Genomic DNA, 24,604 nt, shown 5'->3' on the forward strand with positions numbered 1-24,604 from the left:
AAGTTAAAACAGGCCCAGTTAAGAGCTACACCTACTTCTCCTTTTGTGGTAACCTGGGATGAGGGAACTCTATACTCTCAGAAGGGGTGTGAATGTGATCCAGTAGCAACCTAAACATCAAAGTACAACATTCTAAAATAAAAGGAATGTCCAATCAATGTTCCATATATATATATATATATATATATATATATATATATATATATATAATATACTTTAATTAACAACACCAATGTACACCTAACTATAAAATCTATATCAAAAACCTACTTCTGTAAAGAAAGACAGAGAAATGCAGCATGTTAGACATGCAAATACTATGCAGGGTGGAAATGGTAATAAAGTACCACAATGTTCAAAAAGGATATGTTCTTGTGTGGGAAAAGAAATCAAAAGTGACCTAACCAATCTGTAGGGCCCAAAGCTGGATCGGGGGGAGGGCAGTTAGGAATTAACAAAATATTTTTGCTATTGTTAGTGGTTGGAAAGAGTCGAAGCAGGCTTTGAGCTGTATTGCGGCGCGGATCAAATCGGGTTTGGTGTGGCTAGATGTGCTGGGTCAAACAGCGAGCGATTGCCTTGACAGTTTGAAGCAGGTGCTTGGTGGGTTTTAGTGCAGTGTTCTGGTTGTGCAGTTTGGATGGCTCACCATGGTCAGTTTGAGGGTCAAGTCAGTTCGAGATGCTGGTAACCGCTGGCTCGGTTTGGCGAGTGACGCGATGCTACAGTGGTTCAAGTTGAGTTCTGTTGGTTTGATGCAGTAATCTTGGTAATCCGATGCGTCAGTTCGAGGCGTCAGTTCGAGTTAGTCCACAGAGTTCAGCAGGTTGTTGGAGCCAAACAGGTGATGTGCTCCACTTGATACAATGCGGAATTGAGCTGGTTTGATGGATGCAAAGCAGTGGTCATTCAAAGATGGCCAATGAAGTGCCAAAAGCAGCACCAGTGGGAGACTCTGTTTCAAGTGCGGTTCGAATGTGGTTCTAATGGTTTGAATCAGTACAATAGGGATCCTTCTTGTTCTGGCCCTCTAGATACTTTGAGTGCCACTGCAGGGGTTCGAGGACAGGGTGAGTCCTTTCAGGTTCTGCTCTATCAGCTTAGGGACATATTGTGTAGAGTCAGGTCCTGGTCCTCAGCCAGAGTCACCCCCAATACACCCTTGGAGTAGGTACGGAGAAGTACTTGCCTTTGCCTTGGAACAGTCCTTCACCTCAATCTGCGAGGGCTTTGGAAAGATCAACTCTCCCAAGAGGGGGCCAAATTAATTCTTCCTTAAGTCCTGGATGGTCCAAAAGTGAAACAAAGAAGGAGCAGGAGACCCCCTCTTTAATAGGCAAATGTCCACATGTTTTTAGACAAAAGCAAGCCTGCTCGAGGGGTTCCAGTTCCTGTCTTTGTGACAAGTGGTCCTTGCCTTCTTGCATCACACCTAAAGTGCTTTGTGCTGATGGTCGTGGGGGTGGAGGGACAGGAAGGAAGAAGAGGTAAAGAGAGAAATATGATGGTGGAATCTTGCCCCAACTGTACTGAGCTCCCTCTGTCTACACTACTCCACCTCTTTCTCAGAATCTCCGGTCCGCAGCATCAAAGGTCCTTTGGTATTCAACTCCCTGGTGTTAGGCTAATCTTTTTGTGTAGGGAATGCCCTTTGATTCCTGTTTCTCATGACAGTTCCTGTTGAGAGGCTGTCTTGCTGGAGTGAGGTGTTACCTGATCTCACAAAGGATCAAAGAGAGAGACAGGGTCCCTAACAGAGTAATTGGGGAGGTAAAGGTACCATGATCGCGAGCCTGTTACTTGACAAATACCGCAGGAATAACCTGAGATCTCTGTATAGGGTTAGGCACTGAGTGGTTATTGTGGCCACTCACAACCTCTGCATCTGCAATGCCGTAGCAAGTTAGTTAGCGGTCAGGTGATGCTGGTAGGAAAAAGAATAATTTGGGAGGCATTGGCAGCAGATACTGCTCTACAATGTAGGGAATTTATTTAGAGCTAATCGAAGTTGCATTTGGATTACTCGAACACTGTCAGGAAATACTCACTTTTTGCTTAGAACTAGCATAACAACTCACAGTGTATTCTAGCCAGCAGAGAGGTCAGTGTTGGCAAGTCTGGAGCGAAAAGTGTTAGGAAAGTTTATGGAATTGATACCACATAGGTTGAGAATCTTGTAGAGATAGTACTACAAATACAGAATTTTAAAGAAGTAAAGAGGCAATTGCATGTATTAGAAGTAGTGTTAGCTGAAGAGAAAAAGGCATTTCAAATCACACACCGTTAGACCAGCCTAACCACTCTTTCCGATGTCTTCTATATGATAAATGAGAATCTGCAAAATAAACCTGTCAGCACTGTCACCATAGGTCTGATACTGCTTCTGTTGTTTTAGCAGGTTTATTGGTGTGGTGCTGTAGATGTAGAATAAAAGGGATCAGATATCTGATTTCCATCAAAATATAATATTTTATACTGGTAACCGAACAGATGACAATTTGCATATTTTTGCTGTTTAAGTAGAAAAGGAAATTGACACCCTCATGAGAATTCAAGATAAGGCCGTATTGAGAGTATTTATAAATGATCTGTCCGCATTTACCTGGTTCCAGGAAATCCTTATCACAATGTAACAGGTGGAGGGACTGAAAAGATAGAGGGCATCGTTACGAGTATGGAGGTAGCCATGACCCGGGAGGATAGCTCAGAGGCAACGTGCTCACCTTGGAAGCAAGATGCCACCGTGCAACAAAGGTTCGAACCCCGGGTCCGCGCTTAGAAACCTCTAGGTATTGAGCATGCTATAAATAACCTATCATATCATACCATATCATTAATAAGGTCATGGCTGCCTCCATACCTGGTTCCAGTACCGGGTTCTGTGAATGAGGAATTACCGGTTCATTCCAACCTTGGAGGACCCGGTAATTCCTCATGCACAAAACCATAGGGCTCAATGTGAATGGGGATGGAGCTAATAACGGGCACGTTAATAACGGGCATGTTATTAGCTCCTTGATCCCCTTGCGGGACCCGGAAAGGACATCTGGTTTTACCAGACGTCTGTTCCGGGTTCCACTAGGGGACCTCGTAATCAGGCATTCCGTAATGAACAGTGCCGGTCCCGTACCGGCACCCTTCATTACGGGAGCGCAAGCCTCGTAATGAGGCCCAGAGTGTTGAGTTGCACTGAAGTCCAAAAGGAGGGGACTGTAGGGGTATATATTTCTACATTATCTATTTCTCTTGTCTTAGCATCTGGATGTGTGAAGATGTCTTGCTATTATAATTGTTTCCATTTATTTAGCAGTTTTTCATTCTATGGACTTTCTATTTGCCTTCTAAGTTGACTGACATTTGGCTTTCGCAATGATTGCAACCTCCAAGTTGTCTTGTGTAAAATAAGCAGACTGGGACCCAAAAACTGCTGTCTGACACTTGTTGGTGCAAAGGTCCTTTTAGACCAGTTGACTAAAGGAACTAGTTCAATCTAACTCAAGCAAATGAGCAGTTGAAGGAATACAGGGAGTTGCCTTAGCAAAACCTCTTTGGCGGGAGCATCCAGAGGAGCTGGTAATGTGATACATTAGATGGACTTGTCCATCGATGACCGACTGTTGCTGTAAAAGGTTTGCAATGTGTTTCAGGGGCGGCAAGGGCTAAACTGAGGGTCCTTGAAGATTGTTAGGTTTCATATGTGTCACCTGACAAGTGACCTTTAAAGGTAGGTCAGGTTGTTGTGGTCAGTTCCTCTACGGTGACAATGTGTCTATTCCTTTGAGTTGCAAGACAAACAAACCTGTTTCAGGTTTGCCACTACCCCACGCGGGTGTGTGAACCTGGTTTCACTGACAAAGCATTATACCTATATTGAGTTCATCCTACCAGAGCAACATGATCATCAATGTCATTGCTTCTCCCAAATTTAAGCGCGTTGCCCTTAGAGCTCCAGAACCTTCTTGACACAGATAATACAGATGCCCACAATTAACCAATCCATGACATGGAGGAGGTGACTTGTTTTTGAAAAACACAAATCAATGAAAACAAGTTATTTTATTTATAGAAACTTTATTGATCATGTTTTGTGAGTAAAAAAGATTTTCAAAGTTTCATCTGTACATATATGACGGCGATCCAAAGTATCATCGTCCACATGCAATACTCACAGAAGTTGTTTGAATACTTCACCATTTCAGCAATACATCCAATTCAGTGGCATACATAAAATGTGTTTTAAATAAACAGGCAGTGCAATTACAACAGTCAATGTGCAATATATTGATAGTTACTCACCGTAGTGACTAAAGTACTCTAGCCCATTGTCCCCTTTCCTTCATAATGTATGGGTGTCCCTCGCAAGGTATGGGAGACAAAATCTTTTTCACCAGAAAAAATCTTATTCCCCTTTAAATTAGAGGCGTACAGGGGTGTGGCCCTGGGAGCATGCGTTCGCCTGACTCCGCCTCCCGGCGCCACTCCTCAGTCCCCATTGACGGGTCAACAATTTTCAGCAATTGCGTAATGTCAACAGTATTATTAGAATGGAGGATGGTGGGACCTATGGATCAAAGGGGAGTATGGACTAACAGTACGTTAGTCGCTATGGTGAGAATCTATTAATTACTCTTACGTCCTGTCCCCTTTTCTCCATACTGTATGGGTGATTACAACTGAATGTAGCCCAGGGTGGAGAGCAGCCCCTCCATAAATAAACAGGTTTCTTAGAACCGCCTGGTCGAACGCTGCATCTGACCTAGAGGCGGCATCCAAACAGTAATGTTTACAGAAAGCCCGTTGGAATGCTATGGCCGTGGCCTTGGCTCTGACTACATGGGTATGTAAGTTGGCTGACACTGGTTTGTGCTGCCCCTCATAAGCCTCCTTGATGGCCACAACCATGCACCTTGCTATGGAGGCCTTGGAGCCCCGATAACCAGGACTTGACCCACCGAAAGTGACAAACAAGGCGTCCGCCTTGCGGAAGTCCTTGGTCATGTCCAGGTAGTATTTCAGCGCGCGTCTAACATCCAGGCGGTGCAAGACCCTCTGAGGCTCATCCTTGGGGTCAGTGAAGAAAGTCGGCAAGACTATTTCCTCGTTGAGATGGAAGGAGGAGTTTACCTTGGGTAGGAAAGCAGGGTGTGTTTACAGGACGACCTTGTCCTTGTGAAATGTGTGGTAGGGTTCTGATGCCACCAGAGCTTGGATATCGCTGACTCTGCAAGGTAAGGTAAGGCCCACGAGCAGAGCTGTCTTTATGGTGACCAGCCTGATGTCTGCTGACACAATAGGCTCAAAAGGTTTGTGCGCCAAGGCGCCCAACACATCATTAAGGTCCCACACAGGGTGTTATTTCTTTATAGGTGGTTAAAGCCTGTGGAGGCCCACCAGATGTCGCTTGACCACTGGGTTGGAGGAGGAGAAGAGGCCCTCCTCCGAATTCCTGTAAGCCCCTATGGATGCCAGATAGGTGCAGAATGTATCCACCTGCACACCGGAGTGGGCGAGGTGTGCTGAAAACGAGAGCACTTTGTCCAAGGTGTACTTAAGAGGGTCGATCACCCTAGAGTCGGCCCAATGACAGAATCTAGACCATTTACTCTTATATTGGCTCCTAGTAGCCTTGCTTCTAGCATCCTGGATGATCTCTATGTTAGACTGAGATAGGCTTAAGTGTTTCAGCGTGACCTGCTCAGGAACCACACTGCAAAGACTAGTTTGTGAGGAGCAGGGTGGAGTACCCTGCCCACTTGCTGTGCCAGGAGAGGAGCTGGGCCCAGCGGTAGGTGAATGGGTTGTCTGTCCGATAGGCTGAGAAGCTCGGAGAACCACGGTCTCGCCAGCCAGGAAGCTATCAAAATGATGCTGAGGTGCCGGGATTCCTTTATTTTGCAGATCACCCTGTGGACCAGGGGTGTGGGTGGGAAGGCATATGCCATCATGTCGTTCCATTGTATCTGGAATGCATCGCCCAGGGAGCCAGAGCCATGCCCCTGCCAGGAGGCAAACTGTTGGCATTTCCTGTAGTCCCCGGAAGGAAAACAAATCCACCTGGGGATGCCCCCACCTGAGGAAGATCTCCTTCAGTCCCAGGTCGTTCAATTGCCACTCATAATTGTGCACCCCCAGTCTGCTGAGCCTGTCTGCTTCCAGGTTGGATTCCCCGGGAGGCGGACAGCCATGAAGTAGATGTCGTTCTCCAGAGCCCATTCCTACATACCGACTGCTAAGTTGCAAAGCGGAGGGCATCTGGGGCCCCCCTGCTTGTTGACATACTAAATCCTGGTGGAATTGTCTGTCTGGAGAAGAACTGTTGTGCCCTCGATAAGAGGGAGAAAGGCCTTGAGAGCCAACCATATGGCCTTTAATTCTAGCAAATTGATGTGGGACTCCTGCTCCTGTTGAGTCCAGACTACATGGACACTGTGGTTGTCCAGGGTGGCACCTCAGCCCTCTAAGGAAGAGTCCGTAGTAACTGTGACGTGAGGGGCCGACTGTCGGACGGACCTACCAGGTTCTAGTCCGCGGACCACCATTGGAGGTCCGAGAGGAGAAAGGGAGGAATGTTGACTGGCTCCTTTTGGGAACCATTCTCCTGATTCCATGAGGCTGCGAAGTGCAGCTGTAATCTGCACATTCTGAGTCTTGTGTGGGGCACGGCGAAAAGGACTGCTGCCATAAGACCCAGTAGGGTTTGGTACCACCAGGCTGAGGTCACTGACCTGGAGAGGAAGTGACCTGTAGCTCTCTTGGTAGCCACAATCTTGTCCTCCGAGGGAAAGACTCTCAGGGAGCTTGTGTCCCAGATGAGGCCCAAGAAGGTCAGGCTCTGCGTGGGCTGCAGCTGAGACTTTTTGAGATTGATAGTGAAGCCCAGGTCGTGGAGTGTGTTCATCAGTGCGGAGGCAGTATGCTGAACCGCTTTCAGAGAGGAGGCCCAGGGCGAGCTAGTCATCCAGGTATGGGTAGATAGGGTGGCCCTGGGCCCTGAGGAGGGCTGCCACTGCATTCAGTAACCTGGTAAATACTCTGAGTCGCCGAGTTGAGGCCGAAGGACGATGCGGCTGCCAAATCGGGACGTGTAGATAAGCATCCTTCAGATCCAGTGAGTACATCCAGTCTCCCCTGTACAGTGTTTCCGCAATAACCATCTTCAATTTTTGCAGAGGGAGGGAGAGATTGTGGGTGGAAAGGTCCAACACAACTCTCAGGTCAGCCTGGTCTTCTTCCGTATGGCGAAAATCCTGGAATAGAAGCCCAATCCTTGCTGCGACTTCTTGCACTGCCTGGCTCTGGACGAGCAACCGGATCTCCGCCAGTAGAGTTGTTGTCCCAATCTCTGGGAGAGGAGGGGAGGAGGGAGGAGAGGAAGGAACTGGTAGATGGCACCCCATGGAGACTACGAGAAGGATCCAGGGGTCTGAAACATTCTGGTACCAAAATTGCATGTGAAAGGCAAGCCTGCCCCCGACCAGAGACATGTGGACTCGAAGGGGCGTGTCATGTCTTCTTTCCATGTGAGGCTGTTGCTGAGTAGGGGGATTAGAAAAAACCCTTGACCCCCCCTTTGTTGTTTCCTCCGATGCTGACTCAGAGAACGGTCAGGTTGTCTGCACCTCCGTTTTTTGAAGCCTCAGAGCCCGTCAAACACCCGTCCCTTGTCGCAGCGTTGCTGCGACTGGCTGTAGGCCTTGGGTGTGGCCTTCGTAAGAATAGATAAAGACTTTGCGGTTTGCAAGCTGTTCTTCTTTTTATCTAATTCTTCATCGGTGGTGGAGTGGAAGAGGTCACTACCCTCGAAGGGAAGGTCCAATATGCGTTTCTGGACATCGGGATTAAACTTAGTAGCCCGGAGCCAGGCCGTCTTTCTCATGTCCGTGGCAATGCAGATGGCCTGGGCAGAGGTATCGATGTGGGCCACGGTGGACTCCATTATGTCCTGCGCTACCAGCTTGGATTATCCTAGGCCAACTTGAAGCATGCTTGGCTCTCTGCCAGAGGTTCTGGGAGGAAGTACGCAGTTTCCCGACAGAGCCTTTGGTTAGTGGATGCCGGCACAGCATCTGCGTTGGCCTGACGCAGGTTCAGGGAGGCGTTGGAGTACAGCTTTTTCCTGTACGCTTCCAAGATCTTCTCATCCTTGCCTAACAGCATCGAGGACGAGGTGGCTGAGGACGATTGAGGCTTGGAATAGAGTGACACTGCAGCGGTCACGGAAGAGTACGTTTGAGGATGTGCCGTAAGCAAGAGTGTGTCACCCTCCATTTGTCTGTACTTGGCGTCTAGGCGCCGATTGACAAGCTGGGCTGAGTGCGGCTTGAGCCACCCCTTCTTGGCCAGGGAAACTATGTCTTTCTGCATCAGGATCCCCATTTTGGTAGTGGGTGTTAGGGTGAGGTCTTCTGCCAAGACCCCCTCCTCGGGCTGCTCTACCTCGGGCTGAGGAAGGCCCAAATACTCTGCCAAACCTACAAGGTGTTCATGGAAGGCCCTGGCTGAAGATGCCATGTCGGGGTCCTCCTCCTCGTCAGTTTCCACTAGGGTGCTCGGAGGGTCCGGAGCTGGTGGAGGAGTGCTGGGCGCTGTGGGCTGCGGTGTGGAGACCGGAGCCAGTGGCTGCTGCAGAGGCTGGTGTGGAACCGCTTGTACTGTGGGAGGCAGGGAAGGTGGAATCAGAGGAGCCGGCTGGGGCAGCGGCGGCTGCGCTGGGGCCTGTGGCACCGGAGCCATAGGAGGAATGACTATGGGTGAGTTGACCTGGGGGAGCATGTCCCCGATGGTATACCGTAGGATGGCCCCCGGTGGTCAGTCAAAATCTCCAAAAAAAAATCTCGAATGCCAATAATGCCGAAAAAAAAAAAAAGCGAAAAAAAAGTAGAATTACTCTTTTTTTTAATTATATATTTATTTTGGAGTCCGGGATTAAAAAAATGGGTAAAAATTTCGACTATTTTTTTTCGACTTTTTTTTTCGACATTTTGACTTTCGAGATTTTAAATTTCGATTGTATCACTATAAATTATGGCCCCCATCTGGGGAGTTTGCATCAGCATTAGGAACCTTTCTAAGAACCAGTCTTCGGAGGCTGTAGAAGAGGCAGGTGAAATTGACGGAGCGGCTATGGGCTGCTGGGGCCGGGGCACGCTCTGCCTGGGGGCAGGGGGAACCTGTCCTGAGCTGCTGATGGACAAACTGTGGGCCACGCACCTGGTTGACACCAGTCCCACCTTGTGATTTATTCCTCCACCCGCTCTGCCAGAGGGGGTATCAGCCAAGCAACCATTTTGTCTGGCGCAGCTGGTATTTTGTTGAGCGCATGCCACATGCCGAAGTTGTGGTGCCTGGCTCGCTGGAACCAGTCCCATCCAAGATGCTTGGTGTTGTAACATAAGGCCTATCCCGCACCTCTGGCCAAGACCTGTAAGGCGTTTTGCCCTCAACAGAGCTGCCAGTAGTGCTGTGTGAAGGCGCCCCCTTGGACATGATGCCGGTACTAGGGCGTTGCCCCTCAGGTGTAACTCTGGTAAAAGAACCTTGCGGTCCCTCAGTATGACACAGGATGTATCCGGAGACCACCTCGGCCGTGAGGCCGGTAGCTGGACTAGCCTCGGTACGTGAGCTGGTGCTAGAACCCAAAGGGTTCCTCCTGGTCAGGTGCATCCTTTGGAAGGAGTCGCCTTTACGGGGTTTGCTGGTAAAAAGAGGCCTTAGCTTTGGCCTCAAGCGATGTTTGACGAAGTCCCTCAGGTCCACCGGAGGCGACTTCACCTAGCTAGCCTGTTCAGTGCACGTGGAGTCAGTGCGTTGCAGGCGGAATAACCTTCCCAGCTGTGTTAGGGGCCAAGGCAGCGGAGGCAAAGGGCATGGGGGTCGGAGGTAGGGAAGAGCCCCTCGCAGGCTGGACACCTGCCGAGGCCCGCTGAAATTGATATGTGCTGGGGAGGAGCATGGCGTCGGAGGACCAAGTACCTATTGGAAAGAAAAAGACAAAGATGGAAAAATATCCGGGGAAGAGCACGTGGTATTACATGTTCGAAGCCAAACCCAGGAGTGCTGGTGAATTCGACTCATTCCTATCGATGCAGAAAAGGGGACTGAGGAGTGGCGCCGGGGGGTGGAGTCAGGTAAGCGCAGGCTCCCAAGGCTGCGCCCCCACGCGCCTCTAAATTTGAAGGGGAAGAAGATGTTTCTGGTGAAAAAGTTTCTGTCTGCCGTCCCTTGCGAGAGATACATACCGTATGGAGGAAAGGGGACGGGACGTAAGGGTAATTACTGTATTGTGCGACAGGAGCACCAAAGCTAAGGTTAGGGAGAGCTTTAGAAAAGTCTGTTTCTCTGTCAAAACTGAATATTTACAATGGGTTACTGGACATTTTGCTCACATTAAATGTTTAGATGCCCCTGAGACCAATCATGAAAAAAAAAAATGTGCTACTGTGCAGATATACACTTTCCTGTTTTTTGCGATGTGACTTGCAACTATGCTTTGAGCTTCAAAACACATGTTCAAAACAGCACAATTTGGCATGGACCTTTATGCTTTCACAAAAAGGGCTGTGTGAAAGATAGCAACCAACATTAGTACAACAATCAGTTCATGAATGATGTAAAGCTCCTTAAATGAAAATGAAATCTAGCAAATATTTTACACTCTATGTTCTCACAAATTTTAAGTAGTCAGGATCTATTTAGAAGTATGCATGTGTCAAACATGTTAGGACAACCACATAAGATGCAAAGTGCACAACAAGAGCTGGAGAAGCATTGGCATTGGCAATTGCATTAACATTTGAGCCACATAAACTGCAGTCTTTCCCACAAAAAGTACAGGATGATATGGCTTTCATAACACTAGAACTGTATGGTCTTATCACTTGGCTGCCTAAAAGAGAAAAGTATTGTATTAAAAAAAGTAGCAAATGGTAACAACCTTGTAAATAAATCACAGGCCAAGCACATAAAACACATGCAACATGTATTCAGCTTTCATAAAGTGTAAGCCTCATCTCAAATACATCTATAACATCCACTTGTTCTATCCTTTTGCCCTCAGGGTACATTTGTCAACATTGGGAAGGGAGTTTGGAGATTATTTAAAACCTTGTACAGTAGCAGTAAGCATGATTTAGAGAAAAGATGCCAGTAGACGTTTAAACGGCTAAGTGGTTGTTCTTAGCCATTAACACCTGGGGTGAGTGGATTTAAGTAGACTAAAAGTAGATGGGGGAACTTTGGAACCAACATTTGATTTGATTTGTTGAGGAAGGAACAAGTTACTGTAACTGTTCTCCAGCATGGGTCTGGCATGGATTCACATGCTCAAGAATATTCCCAGTCGTCAGGCTGGGAATCCTCAGTAACAGAAAAAAATCAGTTTCAGTTTCATTTCTGAACTGTATTTCTCCTAACAACCAATCACTGAGCTCTGGGTCATACCACCCCTAGCCAATGACTGCTCTCTTCCTAAGACCCTCCTCTGGCAGCCATCTTCGGATTTGGTAGCACGTAAATTGGCAGTAGGACCAAGAAAGGAGCCGCAGAGGGGCAGGTGGGAGGGTTTGCATGTGAATACATGCCAGACCCATACTGGAGAACAACAGTTACAGGTAAGTAACTTATTCCTTCTCCAGCAAGGGGTCTGGGATGGATTCACATGCTCATGAATAAAGAATACAAAGCAGTACACAAATGCACAAACACGGGAGGTGGCAAGGCTCAACATAAGCATCTCTTAGCTCCTCACCAGGCTCACCTTCAAGCGAACAGGTTGCACAGCATTGCTTGGACTCTGCACTCCTCCCTGGAATCCCTGTCGACGCAGTACAATCTTGTGAAGGTGTGCATCGACATCTACGTAACAGCCCAGCAGATGTCCAGCAGGGTCACACAAGACAGGAACGCCATAGTAGCAGTGACTGCTCTGGTCGAATGGGCTCTCGGACAGTCCGGCAATGATCGGTTTGCCATCCAGTGACAATGGGTGATGCAGCCGGAGAGCCACCTGGAAATTGGAAGCATTGGACAGGGCCTTCCCATGGTTCACAGGGCCAAAGTTCACAAAGAGGCAAGACATCTTCCGGAAACTCTTTGTGCGGTCTACATAGAACTTCAGAGCTCTAGCCACATCCAGCGAGTGCAAAGTCCTTTCACCCTGCGATGAAGGTGTCGGAAAAAACACAGGTAACACCAAGGGCTCCTTTAGATGAAAGTTTGACGGCACTTTGGGCATAAAGGAGGGGTGCCTCCGCAGCACCACCTTCGTCTTGTGAAAAGTCAAGTAAGGTGGTATACAGGACAGGGCCTGAATCTCACCCACCCGTCGTGCAGCAGTGATGGCCACGAGGGACGCTGCCTTCCACGATAAAAACTTCAGTGGAACTGTCTGCATAGGTTCAAATGGAGGGCCCATGAGCCTAGTCAGCACCACATTGAGTTCCCATGGCGGGGCCGGCGGGAACAAATGGAACAGTCCCTTGACAAACTCCTTAACCAGACGGTGAGACCATAACAATGACCGTCCCGGAGAACTGGTGTAGCGGGAGATAGCCACCAGATGAACCTTGATGGAGACGTGGGCCAGGCGTGAATGACCGTTGTGGAGATCTGGTGTAGCAGGAGGTAGCTGCCAGATGAACCTTGATGGAGACGTGGGCCAGCCCGGCTTTGGCCAACGAAAGCAAATAAGGTAGCACCTGTTGAGCCCTGACTCTCAGAGGATCGATCTTCTATGCACAGCACCAAACAGGGAACCTTTTCCATTTATGACCATAGCATTTTAACGTAGACGATGCCCTGGCCTTGGCAAGCACTTCTCTGCAGTCTGCTGGGAGATTGTAACCCCCGAACTCTAATGCTGCAGGAGCCAGGCCTTCAGGTTCAGCGATCCTGGGTCGTGGTGCAGTATTGCTCCTCCTTCCCTGGCGAGATGATCCGTGACCACTGGAAGCTTCACTTGGGTGGGGGATGCCGACAAGCTGAAAAGGTCTGGGTACCAAATTTGCCTCGACCAGGAAGGTGCGATGAGGATCATCCTGCACCGGGACCGTCTCAGTTGATTGATGACTCCAAGAAGTAACAGCAATGGAGGGAAAGCATACAGAAACAGGCCGTCCCAGGGGAATGAGAATGAGTCCCTCATGCTCCCCGGCTGGGGAAACCTGCTGGTGAACCTCCGGCACTTGGCGTTCGTCGCCTTCACAAACAGTTCGATTTGGGGATTGCCCCATCTGTAGAACAGGCCCCGCCAAAGCTCCCACTCGTGGCAAGAGTGTAGCTCCCTGCTGAGGGAGTCGGCGACAGTGTTCTTTACACTTGCCAGAACATCCCCTGGGTGATGGCCCAGTGCCATAGGTCCTGCACCTCTTTGGAGAGCGCTGTGGATCTGGTGCCCCCCTGATCCCCTGCTTCCGGATGTAAAACATTGTGGTGGTATTGTCTGTGAAGACCCTCAACACCTTGTCCCAAAACACTGCCCGTAGCTCCAGAACATTGATGTGTAACGTCTTCTCCTCCGGCAGCCACAGCCCTCTGGCGTGAAGACTTCCGGTGTGAGCTCCCCATCCTTCCAGGGGGGCATCTGTCATCACCGTCTCCTGGTACGGTGGGGTCTGGAAATCTGCGCCTCCGGACAGATGAGAGCGCACGCCCCACCACCTTATCATTCGACAGAAGCTCTCGTCAAGCGTGATCCTGTCCTGGAAGCTTCGCGACACTTGGATCCAATGGGCATCGAGGAACTCTTGTAGTGGGCGCATCCGCAACCTGCAGAGTCGGATGAGGTAGATGCACAACAACGACATGCTGAGCAGAGACTTGAATGTTCTCACTGTGGCGATTTTCGGGGCCAACAGCCATAGCACCTTGCCTAGGATAGCCGGTATCCTCTGCTCCGACGGTGATGCCAGGCATGTTACCATGTTGAGACGGGTCCCCAGGAACAGCAAGTCCTGCAATGGAGTCATGCACGACTTTGCATAGTTCACTGAGAACCCCATATCCATCAGGAGGCCAACAGTCCTCGCCGTGTGGTCGATGGGGACTTCTCTCGATCGGGCCCTGATGAGTCATCCAAGTAAGGGTAGAGTGAATCCCTTGCAGTCTCTGGGTCCCACTCTTTAGTCCAAAGGGAAGGGAAACTTGCTGTGTCCCTTGTGAAGGGGGATGCAGAAGTATGCATCCCCCAGTTCCAGCGACGGCAGAAAGTCTCCCTCTTCCAGTTGTCTGAGCACGTGTGAAAGAGTGACCATTCAGAACTTCTGGGACTTTATGTATCTGTTTAGTCGTCGCAGGTCGAGAATGGGCCTCCAGCCCAAGGTCTTCTTTCATAAGAGGAAGTACCTTGAATACATTCCGGACCCCCGAAGCCGCTTTGGAACCACTTCTATCACCCCTTTCTTTAACATGGCCCAAACTTCCAGCAGCAACTGAGGGGTGTGGTTTTCCTGCCGGGCCACTGGTGGTATTCGGGAACACTTCCGATGGAATTCTAGGGTGTGTCTGTAGGTGAGAGCATCCAGCACCCATCGGTCGGTGGAGATGGTCTTCCATGAGTTGGCGAAGTTGGCCAGCCAGCCACCCACCGGGGCGGCGTCCTCCTCCGAAGGCCTTGCAGCAGCCTCTGTTATTTTTCTGGGCCGAGGAATGGGAAGGTTGGCGGTAAGCAGAGGATCCTCTGCTGAAACTCTTGGAGGAGCGAGTTGACTTGCATCCTGAGGACCAAAAGGACAGCTGCCGTTGCTGTAGCATGCCTAGGGCACGAGCCGTCTCTGTGTCTGCCTTGATAGCCTGTAGGGACTCTTCCACTGCTTTCCCGTATAGGTTGTCACCTTCGAAGGGCATGTCCAAAACCCTGGTCTGGACCTCCTGACAAAAGTTGATGGCCTTGAGCCAACCACGGCAGTGAAGGCAAACGCTGTTGCCCATCTGGTGGAACCCGGCGCCTGCGATGTCCATGGCCACCGTGATGGCATGGTCAGACGCCACTTCACCTTCCTGCAGAATCTCCAATGCCTCTGACTACTTATTGTTGGGTAGGAAATCCAGCAGAGGGGCGAGCTTGAACCACAGCTCCTGGTCGTAGCACGCTACAATAGCGAGGGCATTGGCAGCCTTGATGGTCGTCGCCGCAGAGTAGATCACTCGCCTTCACATCGCATCCAATTTCTTCCCCTCATTGTCAGGCGGGGTGGTCACCGCCAAATGACTTATTCCTGGCCGCTGCAGAGACCACTGAGTCTGGCAAGGGTTGAGCCAGTAAGCACTTAGGCGCGCAGTCCGGTACCCTGTACCTCTTCTCCAGGCGGTCCCTCTTTGCTGGGGCTGTAGAAGGGTTCTGAGGATTCCCAGCCTGACGACGGGGAATATTCATGAGCATGTGAATCCAAGCCAGACCCCATGCTGGAGAATTGTGAATTACCATAATTTTAATAGATTGATTTGAATCCCGTGGCTAACGCATTGGGTTATGTGTTTGTTATGTGTCTGTTGCTAAGGATGCCATTTGATAAGCATCAAATTAGTCGGTCAATGTCTGAACCATATGCTATATTTTCATTTCGGAAACAACACAAATATGGGACTCAGGTGGAAGTCAGAGGTGAAACCCAATGACTTGTGGTCATTCCTATTCGTATGCATTATCTACTCTTGTTTCAGGATTTCTCCTTCTTGCTTCTTGACATAGGCTTGCCTTATAACCATAAGAGTACCACTCTAAAACTGCTCATCGGTAACTTAACCAGAGCAACAAAACTAATGATTTACACTACTTTCATTTCCTTTAGTGTATTACAATACAAATGCTTTTTAAACTTTACAATTATATGATGAATAATAAAATCGGTTACCCCTGCCACCATTTTGTGCTGTAGCAAGATGTGGCTCACCACTGCACTAATTTACAGTGCCCTAAATTACACTTTTTAATATTAAGACTTGATTGAGGTTGTTAAAATAAATATGGAATAGTTATAGGCGAAATCATAATGCAGCAACATAGGTGAATTACTATACTTTGCTTGGATGAAACATTCTTCTAGTAAGGTAAATTGCAGAGTCGCATGATGACAAGCAAGCTGCCATTTATAGAGTATTCAGAGATACTCAAGAATTACATTTTCTTTATGATCATGTGACCTTCAGAAATGTCATTAGGTGGGTTGATCTTGCAAGCTGACATCACTACAGGGGATGAGCACAACTTGACAGCAGTAATAATGGCTTCCATGTAAATGTGTGCAGCCTTTCAAACTTACTTGGTTTATAATAATCCACCATAGATATCATGGCATCTTGGGAACCAGATACCTTGGCATTCCGAAGCATTGGCACTCTGACACATACTGGTGCTCCACTTATCTACAAAAGCAAAAAAAACATACATAAACATCAATGTTAATTTTACAGAAGTCCAAACTTATCCAGTGACTTTTGGATACAGGAGATGAAGAGTGGGTTTTTCTAAATGTGTCCTTACATTATGGTACATTAAAGACCACACAACTAGATTTCAAACAAAAGTACATGTTACATATTGAACCCCTTTCTGTGCTGTTCAGTTTGGTTCATCTGATTATACATTTTTTAATGTTCAAAATATTTTATTGAAAACGAGTCATGCAGTAAGTCATGTTTACATATGATCCAAAATAAGCAATTGTCATCCTAGCAGTAATCTTTGCATTGTCACCAAACTCAAACACATTACTGAAGGTAATGTAGCTAACCAAAATGCAATTAGAGTATAACCACTAAGTCTGTTTATGAAGTCCATCGAAACATAAAACCTACCACCTTGCAGCTCAGGCAGCTATGGCAACTCCCACAAACAAGAAATTCAAACACTGCGTTAAGAACAGTCAGCAACCAGCAAGACAGGGGCTCAAGGCTAGATTTGATCAGGATGTTATCCCCACCTGAAGGGTTCTCTGCTCTGACCATCATACACCAGGGGTTACTATATTTGGGAAAGGTTGGCACATGCCGGAGTAAAGCTATTTTAGCACAATCAGGTCCCATACATGCCAACTAAAGGGAATGAATATTTTGTAGACATCAATCTGGCTTGATCCAATGCAAGATAGCTCAGATGCAACCTCTTATCTTGGAAACAAGACAATGCATAGCAGCACAGGTTTCACATCCAGTCCTGTGCTTAGAGACTGGCATGAGGCACGATATAAACAAAAAAATTACATTTTATTTTTGTTGTTTGAGGTTGTTTAACTGTTAACTGCCATGGGTTTTCGCCCTCAATGCCAAGGCCTTTTTTGGTGATTTTGGTACTTAGCCATTCAATGCCTTGTAACGTTTTCTGTTTTATTAACCCCTTAAGAGCGTTGGCAACAGGGAGGTAATCTCAAGGACGAGATACCTCGCCCTTGGCACTTAAGGGGTTAAAATAGACCATCACTGTTCTTCAAATAACAAATCCACTGAATGGGCAGTCACATCAGCTAGTTTCCAAATATACAATTTGATTCCCAGCTAGGATCACGCTTTACGAATTTCATCCATCCATACACTCCAATTGACTGATCGCTCCAACAACTCCACATCCAAATTCGAGCAATTCAAATCCAAAGTGACTTCTCCCAGACATTTCACGATGTTGTAGACTTTGGTGAGAAATGAAACACTGCTCCGATTCTGTCTCAGAGAAGCCTCACTGTTGATGGACCTTGAATAGCCATGCACTAGTGAGTGCACATTTTTCTGGGAATGACAGCAACCTGTTGTCTATGACCGCGAAAGCTGTTCTTGGTGTTGTGTGTCCTCAAGTGGAATCACCATTAGCTGCTAGTTCTGTTCACATAATTTGATACAGATACATAAAGCGAAATGTATCAAGACACAACATTTGTAAAAAAAACAATTTTTAAGTTTCAGTTTTGCATTTTTAGTGCTTCTACATACGACACTGATCTATATCAACATCAAGTTTGTCTTCCTGATAGAAACATGTCAAACAGGCTTCCACACGTACCTCTCCTAACTTGTTTCCCCCAATTATTGGATATAACTTCTGAACAGATACACCACCAACGTGGGTGGCATGTCCATCATGAATTGAAACAAAGTCACAGCCCTATATCCTCAATGTCAACTAAAAACAAAAAAAACTTAATTTCAACCTTTCACCTAGCCCATGTCCCACCCGCAAGAGCGAGTGAAAAATGTGAACACCCGCCTGAGGCGTTTGAGACCAAAGCAATACGGTCACTTACTGCAGGACATTTCTACAAGGTTCCAGACTCATCTGTGCTGATCAAAAGGCACATTTCAATGTGTCAAGTAAAATATAGGCCCCAGGAGTTCGGTGGACATGTTTGTTACCTTTGCTATACCTATTTGTAGTCTGATTCTAAAGATATTGTTTGATTTTAACATGTGCCCACATTAAATTGCCTACACCAGTAGATATATTTTATGTTAGGGCAGATGCTGTATTTTTACTTTTGTTCTATTTATACTGTATCCTTCTGCAGTTTAATCTTATGCTACTGCTTTAATTCATTATCAGGTGTTAATAGAATTACTTAAAGTCTGCCCCTGCACATCATAGCAGTGCATAATAGGTGCAATGGTGTCAGTATTCTGCTACCACAGTGTAGTTGGGTCCACAATGATGGAGTTTCCTTGTGGCTCTCTCTCTACTTAAGAATGATGATGTAACTGAAGTAATAAGAGAAACATGTACCCCATGATACAGTAATCACAGACACAAAGAATGAAGTGACTCACTGTTCAATAATTTTACATATGCCGAAACACAAGGTAGAAAGAACATATAGAAGCTAATACATGTAATCAAGAGACCATGGGAAGATCTCCCACTGTGATGGCTGCACACTTGTATAAAGAAACCTATGCACTATTGATCAGGTTATGCCAGTTGTTTATAAGATATCATATGTTGCAAGATTGGTGGAAAAATAATTTTTAATTCAACAATCAGACAGGCGATATTGATGCCAATGCAGTTCAGACCTCGCAGGGCTCTTCATGAAGGCAAAGTCTTTGACAACCGATGCGAGACGCGACAGAGCACTGAATTTGCAGGTGGAATTTAACCCATGACAAAATAACTCCTTTGGAAACACGGACAGAGAATATCATTTACGGAAATTAAGGACATGACCTGATTTGAAAAAGGCACATGAACGTGCCGAAACACGTGTAATCACAAAGGGTCAACAATAAAGAACCGATGAGCACACAATTTGAGCTTGAACAATGGTTAATTGGTCTACAAGTCCTTAACTAAGTTTATTGTGGTGCATTGGGTTTGTGTGGAGGAAACCTTTTCTTACCTTCCAAAATTCTACCTTGTTGGTCAGGGTCTTTTGTTGGATTTAGGATGTGATCAGTTCCAGTCTCCCTTGAAAAATCTGTAAACTTCACTATGTCTCTGCTACCACATGCAATATCAGCTGAAATTTGGATTCCACCAGAAGGTAGAGCCACTCGAGCCCACTGGCCAAATGGTTCTTAAGGGTCTTCCCCTTCCAAGGGGCCTGATCTTTACTCTCTTTACACCTATCCAACTATCATCTGAGCCTGCAACATGCCACATGGTCATTCCTCCTCCCATCCTGCTCTTGGCCCCTTCAAATCGCGGTATTGCCCCTACCCACTGCCTTGGGAAATGTGTGTGTATACATTTCTTCCGATTGTTATCAATTTTTCTAGTTTTAGATGTTTGTCCATGCTTCTGAGCTTTTTTATGCTGGCTCACTCCCACCACCACCTTCAGTTAATCACCTACCACCTGCTGTGGTCCTCCTGCTGCCACCTGCTCTTCACCTACCACCACTTGTCTTTCTCTTCCTTCCACCCACTTTTCCTCTCCCATTACCACCACCTAACATCCCCTCCTTACATCTGCCTTTGTTATCTTCCTTACACCTGCTGCAGTTCTTCCTCCTACCACCTGCTCTTGTTACCATTCTACCACTTTCTGTTGTTCTCATCCTATCGTGGCTGCTGTTCCCTTCCACAACCTTCTTTTCTCCTCCTGCCACCACCTTCTTCTCACCTCCTGCCACCACTTGTTCTTCCCCTCTCACCTCAAGTTTCCTCTTCTTCCATCTCTCTGTTACGCTCAGCTGGACCCCACAGGGGTGTTGATCGGACCCGGAGAGCTGCGGTCTCCTTCAACGTGATGCGTAGTGCAGAGATGACCGTCTGGACTGGCCCACCTAGTCTTGTCTGCTGGACCCGAAGAAGTATTTTCCCGCAAGTGGAGACAGGGATTAACCACCTGTGGGTTTTAGTGATGGCGTCCCAACTGTTCTTGCTCTCCCCCACTAATCACCTCCGATATCCACTTAGTAACCTCACCCTATGTTCGTAAAAGATGAGCTCTCCATCCTGCGTGTCTTGCAGGGGCGCGTAGATACCAGTTACTTCACTGGTTTGAAGGCGTTGGAAGAGTTCCGGTAAGTATTGACTCTGAAGTCCCTGGCGGGATTGGTAAGTATCAAGTTCAAAGAGTTCAATGTGCCCAATGTTCACTCTTGTCCCCTTCCTTCCTTATGTTGCAACTGAGTTCGTGAGAAGAAGGTCTCGTAGCTGCTGCTGGCGTTCAGGTAAGAGTCTGTGTTACCCAACGCTGGCCGGTAACTATTGCATGCGTTAACGTGTTGTTTTTCTCCCTCTTTACAGATGCGGCATATGAAAATGTGGAGAGTTATGGAATAATACCGCCGGTGGTAAATCAGGTAAGTCTATGGTGGTAACAGGTTGTATTTGTTGATTCCCTTGACTCACCTTGTTTTTTCTTGTGTCTCCTAGATGCCGGATTACGGCGAAGAAATGATGGAGACAGTGCCGGATCGAACGATGCTGTGAGAACTGGTGAGTATGGCGCTGTGCTGGAGCTGGCGAAGCGACGCGTGCAGGACTGATGTACTTTCCAGGTCCGGAGATGAAATGGTTCCGGAATTAGGTGAGGAATTTCAAATAAGTTTGTTTTCTAACCTTGTCCTTTTCCTCTTCTTTATTCTAGGAGCTCCGGATTCGAGGCGGGCGTGGCAGAAGACTGGATGCTGGCTGCAAGCACGCGGGTGTGGCAGAAGACTGGATGCTGGCTGCAGGCACGGTGTGCGTCACGCTGCTGGATGCAGAACAACGCGAAGCATGTGCTGCTGTTCGGGTGTGGTTTAAATAGCCTCCAATGTAGTTCCAGGTAAGAAGTTCCCTAGAGCCACGCCCGAGTAAAAAATAGTCCCTGTAACAAAATAGTCCCATCCAGGCCTTATGTAGGCTTGGACTCTTTTGCAGCATGGTCTGCATCAGGTAAGTAAAGTCTATGAGCCTGGCGCCTATGGCGCCAGGACTGATTTCTATGATGAGCCTGGCACCTAAGGCGCCAGGACTGAACCCAGACAGCCCCTAGCCGGGGCTGCTGAGGTTTAAACAAATGTCTGGATGCCTGCTCCCAGAGATGAGGGTCTTGGTCCTGATGCCCGGGGGTAGGCATCATGACACTCTCTTCTTTGAATCTCTTTATTTTAGCTCACCTAAGAATTGCCAACCCACTCTGAACTCCACTCTTACCCTACTCCAAACACCCATATGCTGCCGTCTCCTGACATGTTTCATATCCCGTTACTCCCTCCCCCGGTGCTGGACCTTGCTGGAGTGTTTCCACCTTGGTTTTAGTTTGAACTGCAGTAACAGTTGGATCAACTTTACTAGAAACTTTTTTCAGGTGTGATAATGATTTTCTGTACTGCCAGATTGACCATGGATTCAAAAGTTGCATTTTCCATCTTGGATTTGGAGATTGTGTGTTTTTGTGCATGTGCATGGTTGTCTCACTCTCTGAGAAGTCTTGCGTCTGATTCGCTCTCCCATGTGAGAGTTCATGAGTACATGATGCATGAATAGGTGATCATTTGTCTTTCTTCAACCATGGCAGTTGCTGCACAGGCATTTGATAAAGAATGTTGAGGAGGAATTCTTGAGTGTTACTGCATGAATGTCTGGTTGTTAAAGGGTCAGTGGCACTTTGTTGGCACAGGTAATGGTCCCCTAGAGGGCACTAAGCCACATTGGCCAGGGGATCCCCCTAATTCCACCCATGGGCCCCTCACCACTGTCTTGTGGATGTGCCGTCTCCATGAGTCACCCCACTAGAAATCCCCAAAACAAGCAGTGGACTTCATAAACAGGATTTCAAAAATGAACAAGTCGACAACTTAAAGGCTTCCAAAATTCAATGGCCAGCTCAAGAACATCCCGAGCCTATCACACAACCCACTTGCAATACGTAGACTTGCCAAAACATCAACGTTCTTGCTGTTGACGGCTGTTCACTGTGGACATTAATTTAATCGTAACTCGTTCTGAATATCATAAATGCTATGTTTGGTGTTAAGAACAAACACAAGTAGCCTTGTTTAAATACATCATATGCAGAGGGGCAGCAAAACCCTAAGACTGGTTGTCACTCAGAAGCAGTAAAGCCCATCACACTGTGCGATTAGAAAGTGACAGGACTCCAAAGCAAGATATCCTTCTGACCGTGTGTGAGTGTTATAGCACGTGATGTAGTCATACTGAGCAGGAAAATGTTTCCAGTAGGAATGGTGTAGCCCACCCCCAAGAGGCAATGCAAGGATATAAGGCTATGGAGAGAATGTCATGTGACAAGGTTAGATAGAAAGGTATGAGCAAGAGACAACGCTCCTATTATGTCAAATTCCTCGAGGGCGAAAAACTGTGAATTCGACACATACTATAATTTGATGTAATGTGTAATACCCCCAAATGTACCTTGTAGTTATATTATAGGTACACAAACATCCAAAAGTGATGATGAATGAATTTATGCTTTATTACAGTTCAAAAAATATAAAATCTACGACACGCTATTCTCCACACCCCAAAACCACAGTTGCATTGTTTCTCTGTATAGCGACATAGACCCTGCAACGCCTTGTTTGTTGAGATGGTATATGGCAACCGTGTTGTCCATCAAGACCAGCACAGTCTTGCATTTTACAGAGGAAGTGAAGGAAGGTAATGGGGCCAGCATGATCGCTCTCAACTCCAGCAAGTTGATTTGCCCCCGAGAATCTGAGGGAGACCACAGACCATGCACTTTCAGATCCCACAGATGAGCGCCCCAAACTTTCATAGATGTGTTGGTGACTACAGGTACCTGAGTCCAGGGTTGCCCAAGCAACACACCCTGTAACAGGTTGCCTCGCAGGGACCACCATGCAAGGTCTCAAGAAATGTTGCGTGATACCTGCAGAAGATCTGACACATTCCCCTGATACCGAGACCATTCACAATGGAGGATCCACCAATCTCATGTGCAGCAAGGCCTCTGGGACTGCCAGAATGCAGGAGATCATGATACTCAGGATGCACAGCAAGGCTGAGGTAGGAACTCATAACTGGGATTGAAGGACTTGAACCATTCGAAAGATATTTGCCACTCGATCCTTGGGCAGAAAGGCCATACCCAGGCAGGTGTCCAAGACCACCCTGATAAATCAAAGGGACTGTGACAGCAAAACCTAAGACTTTTGGAAGTTCAGGGAAGAGCCCAAACTGTGAAATAGGCTGCACGTTTGTAACAGTTGTGCCGATGCTTGGTCTGGGGAGCCAGTCATCCAGGTAGGGAAAGACATGAATGCTTTCCCTCATGAGGTGAGCCGCCACCACTGCCATCAGCTTGCTGAAAATGCTGAAAGAAAGGGAGATAATAACCCTGATGAATGACGTGCAAGGCCTAAGCGTCGGATGTGGTACAGGACCATGTTTGGAAGGAGGATGGTCTGGAGAATGCTGAATGAAAAGGGAGATAATAACCCTGATGATTGACGTGTAAGGCCTAAGCGTCAGAAACCATGAATGCTTTCCCTCCTGATGTGAGCCGCCACCACTGCCAGCAGTTTGCTGAAAATCATGCATGCCGAAGAAACACTGATTAGCAGGACTTTGAACTGGTAGTGATGTTGACCCATAACAAATATCAGGCACCTCCTTCGCTTACCATGGATTGACACATGGAAGTAGGCATCCTGAAGATCCAGTGAAACCAATCAGTCCTGTAGGTCTAACGACTGCATGAGCTGAGCGTTCATCTTGAATTTTGTCTGTGTGCAGGTACAGATTCATAAGTCTCAAATCCAAGCCACCATTCTTCTTCAGAAATAGAATGTAAGTCGAGTCCCATCCGTTGCCTTGCTCTAAGCGTGGCACAAGTTTGATCGCACCCTTTGACAGAAGCTGACCGTCTTCCTCCAGAAGGCGGTGGTGCAGAGACAAGATTGGAAGGAGGATGGTGATGATAAATGAAAGGGAGATAATAACCCTGATGAATGACGTGTAAAGCCTAAGCGTCGGACGTGGTACAGGACCATTCTACTCCGAACTGGGAAATTCTCCCCCCAACTGGGGACTTGTGGAAGAAGTCCCAATCACAGGGGTTTTGTACCTGGGCAGCGAGGCCACTGAGGATGCAGATATTCTGCCTCTCCGACATCTTCTACCTCAACCTCTGTGGACTAAGTGTTTGCTGCTGATCTGGGGGAGCCTGACCTCTCCCACGCTGGGCAAAGGAGGTGCAGGGTAAAAAATGTAA

The 24,604-nt window shown here is 47.5% G+C and overlaps 1 protein-coding gene across 1 annotated transcript in view; it reads right to left on the bottom strand.

The window, feature by feature from the left end:
- Window positions 1–4,051: 4,051 nt before the first annotated feature.
- Window positions 4,052–24,604, bottom strand: part of LOC138453424 (CD109 antigen-like) — a 349,776-nt gene continuing 329,223 nt past the window's right edge. Inside the window, exons 32-33 of the mRNA XM_069606257.1 lie at window positions 16,257–16,359; window positions 4,052–10,885 (exon numbers count right to left, since the gene is read on the bottom strand). Of these exons, the coding sequence (XP_069462358.1) occupies window positions 10,692–10,885; window positions 16,257–16,359 (297 nt within the window). The 3' untranslated portion in view covers window positions 4,052–10,691. The remainder of the gene's footprint in view (window positions 10,886–16,256; window positions 16,360–24,604) is intronic.

Source organism: Ambystoma mexicanum, chromosome 4p, assembly GCF_040938575.1.
Source record: "Ambystoma mexicanum isolate Mex_15411 chromosome 4p, UKY_AmexF1_1, whole genome shotgun sequence".
Taxonomy (NCBI): domain Eukaryota; kingdom Metazoa; phylum Chordata; class Amphibia; order Caudata; family Ambystomatidae; genus Ambystoma; species Ambystoma mexicanum.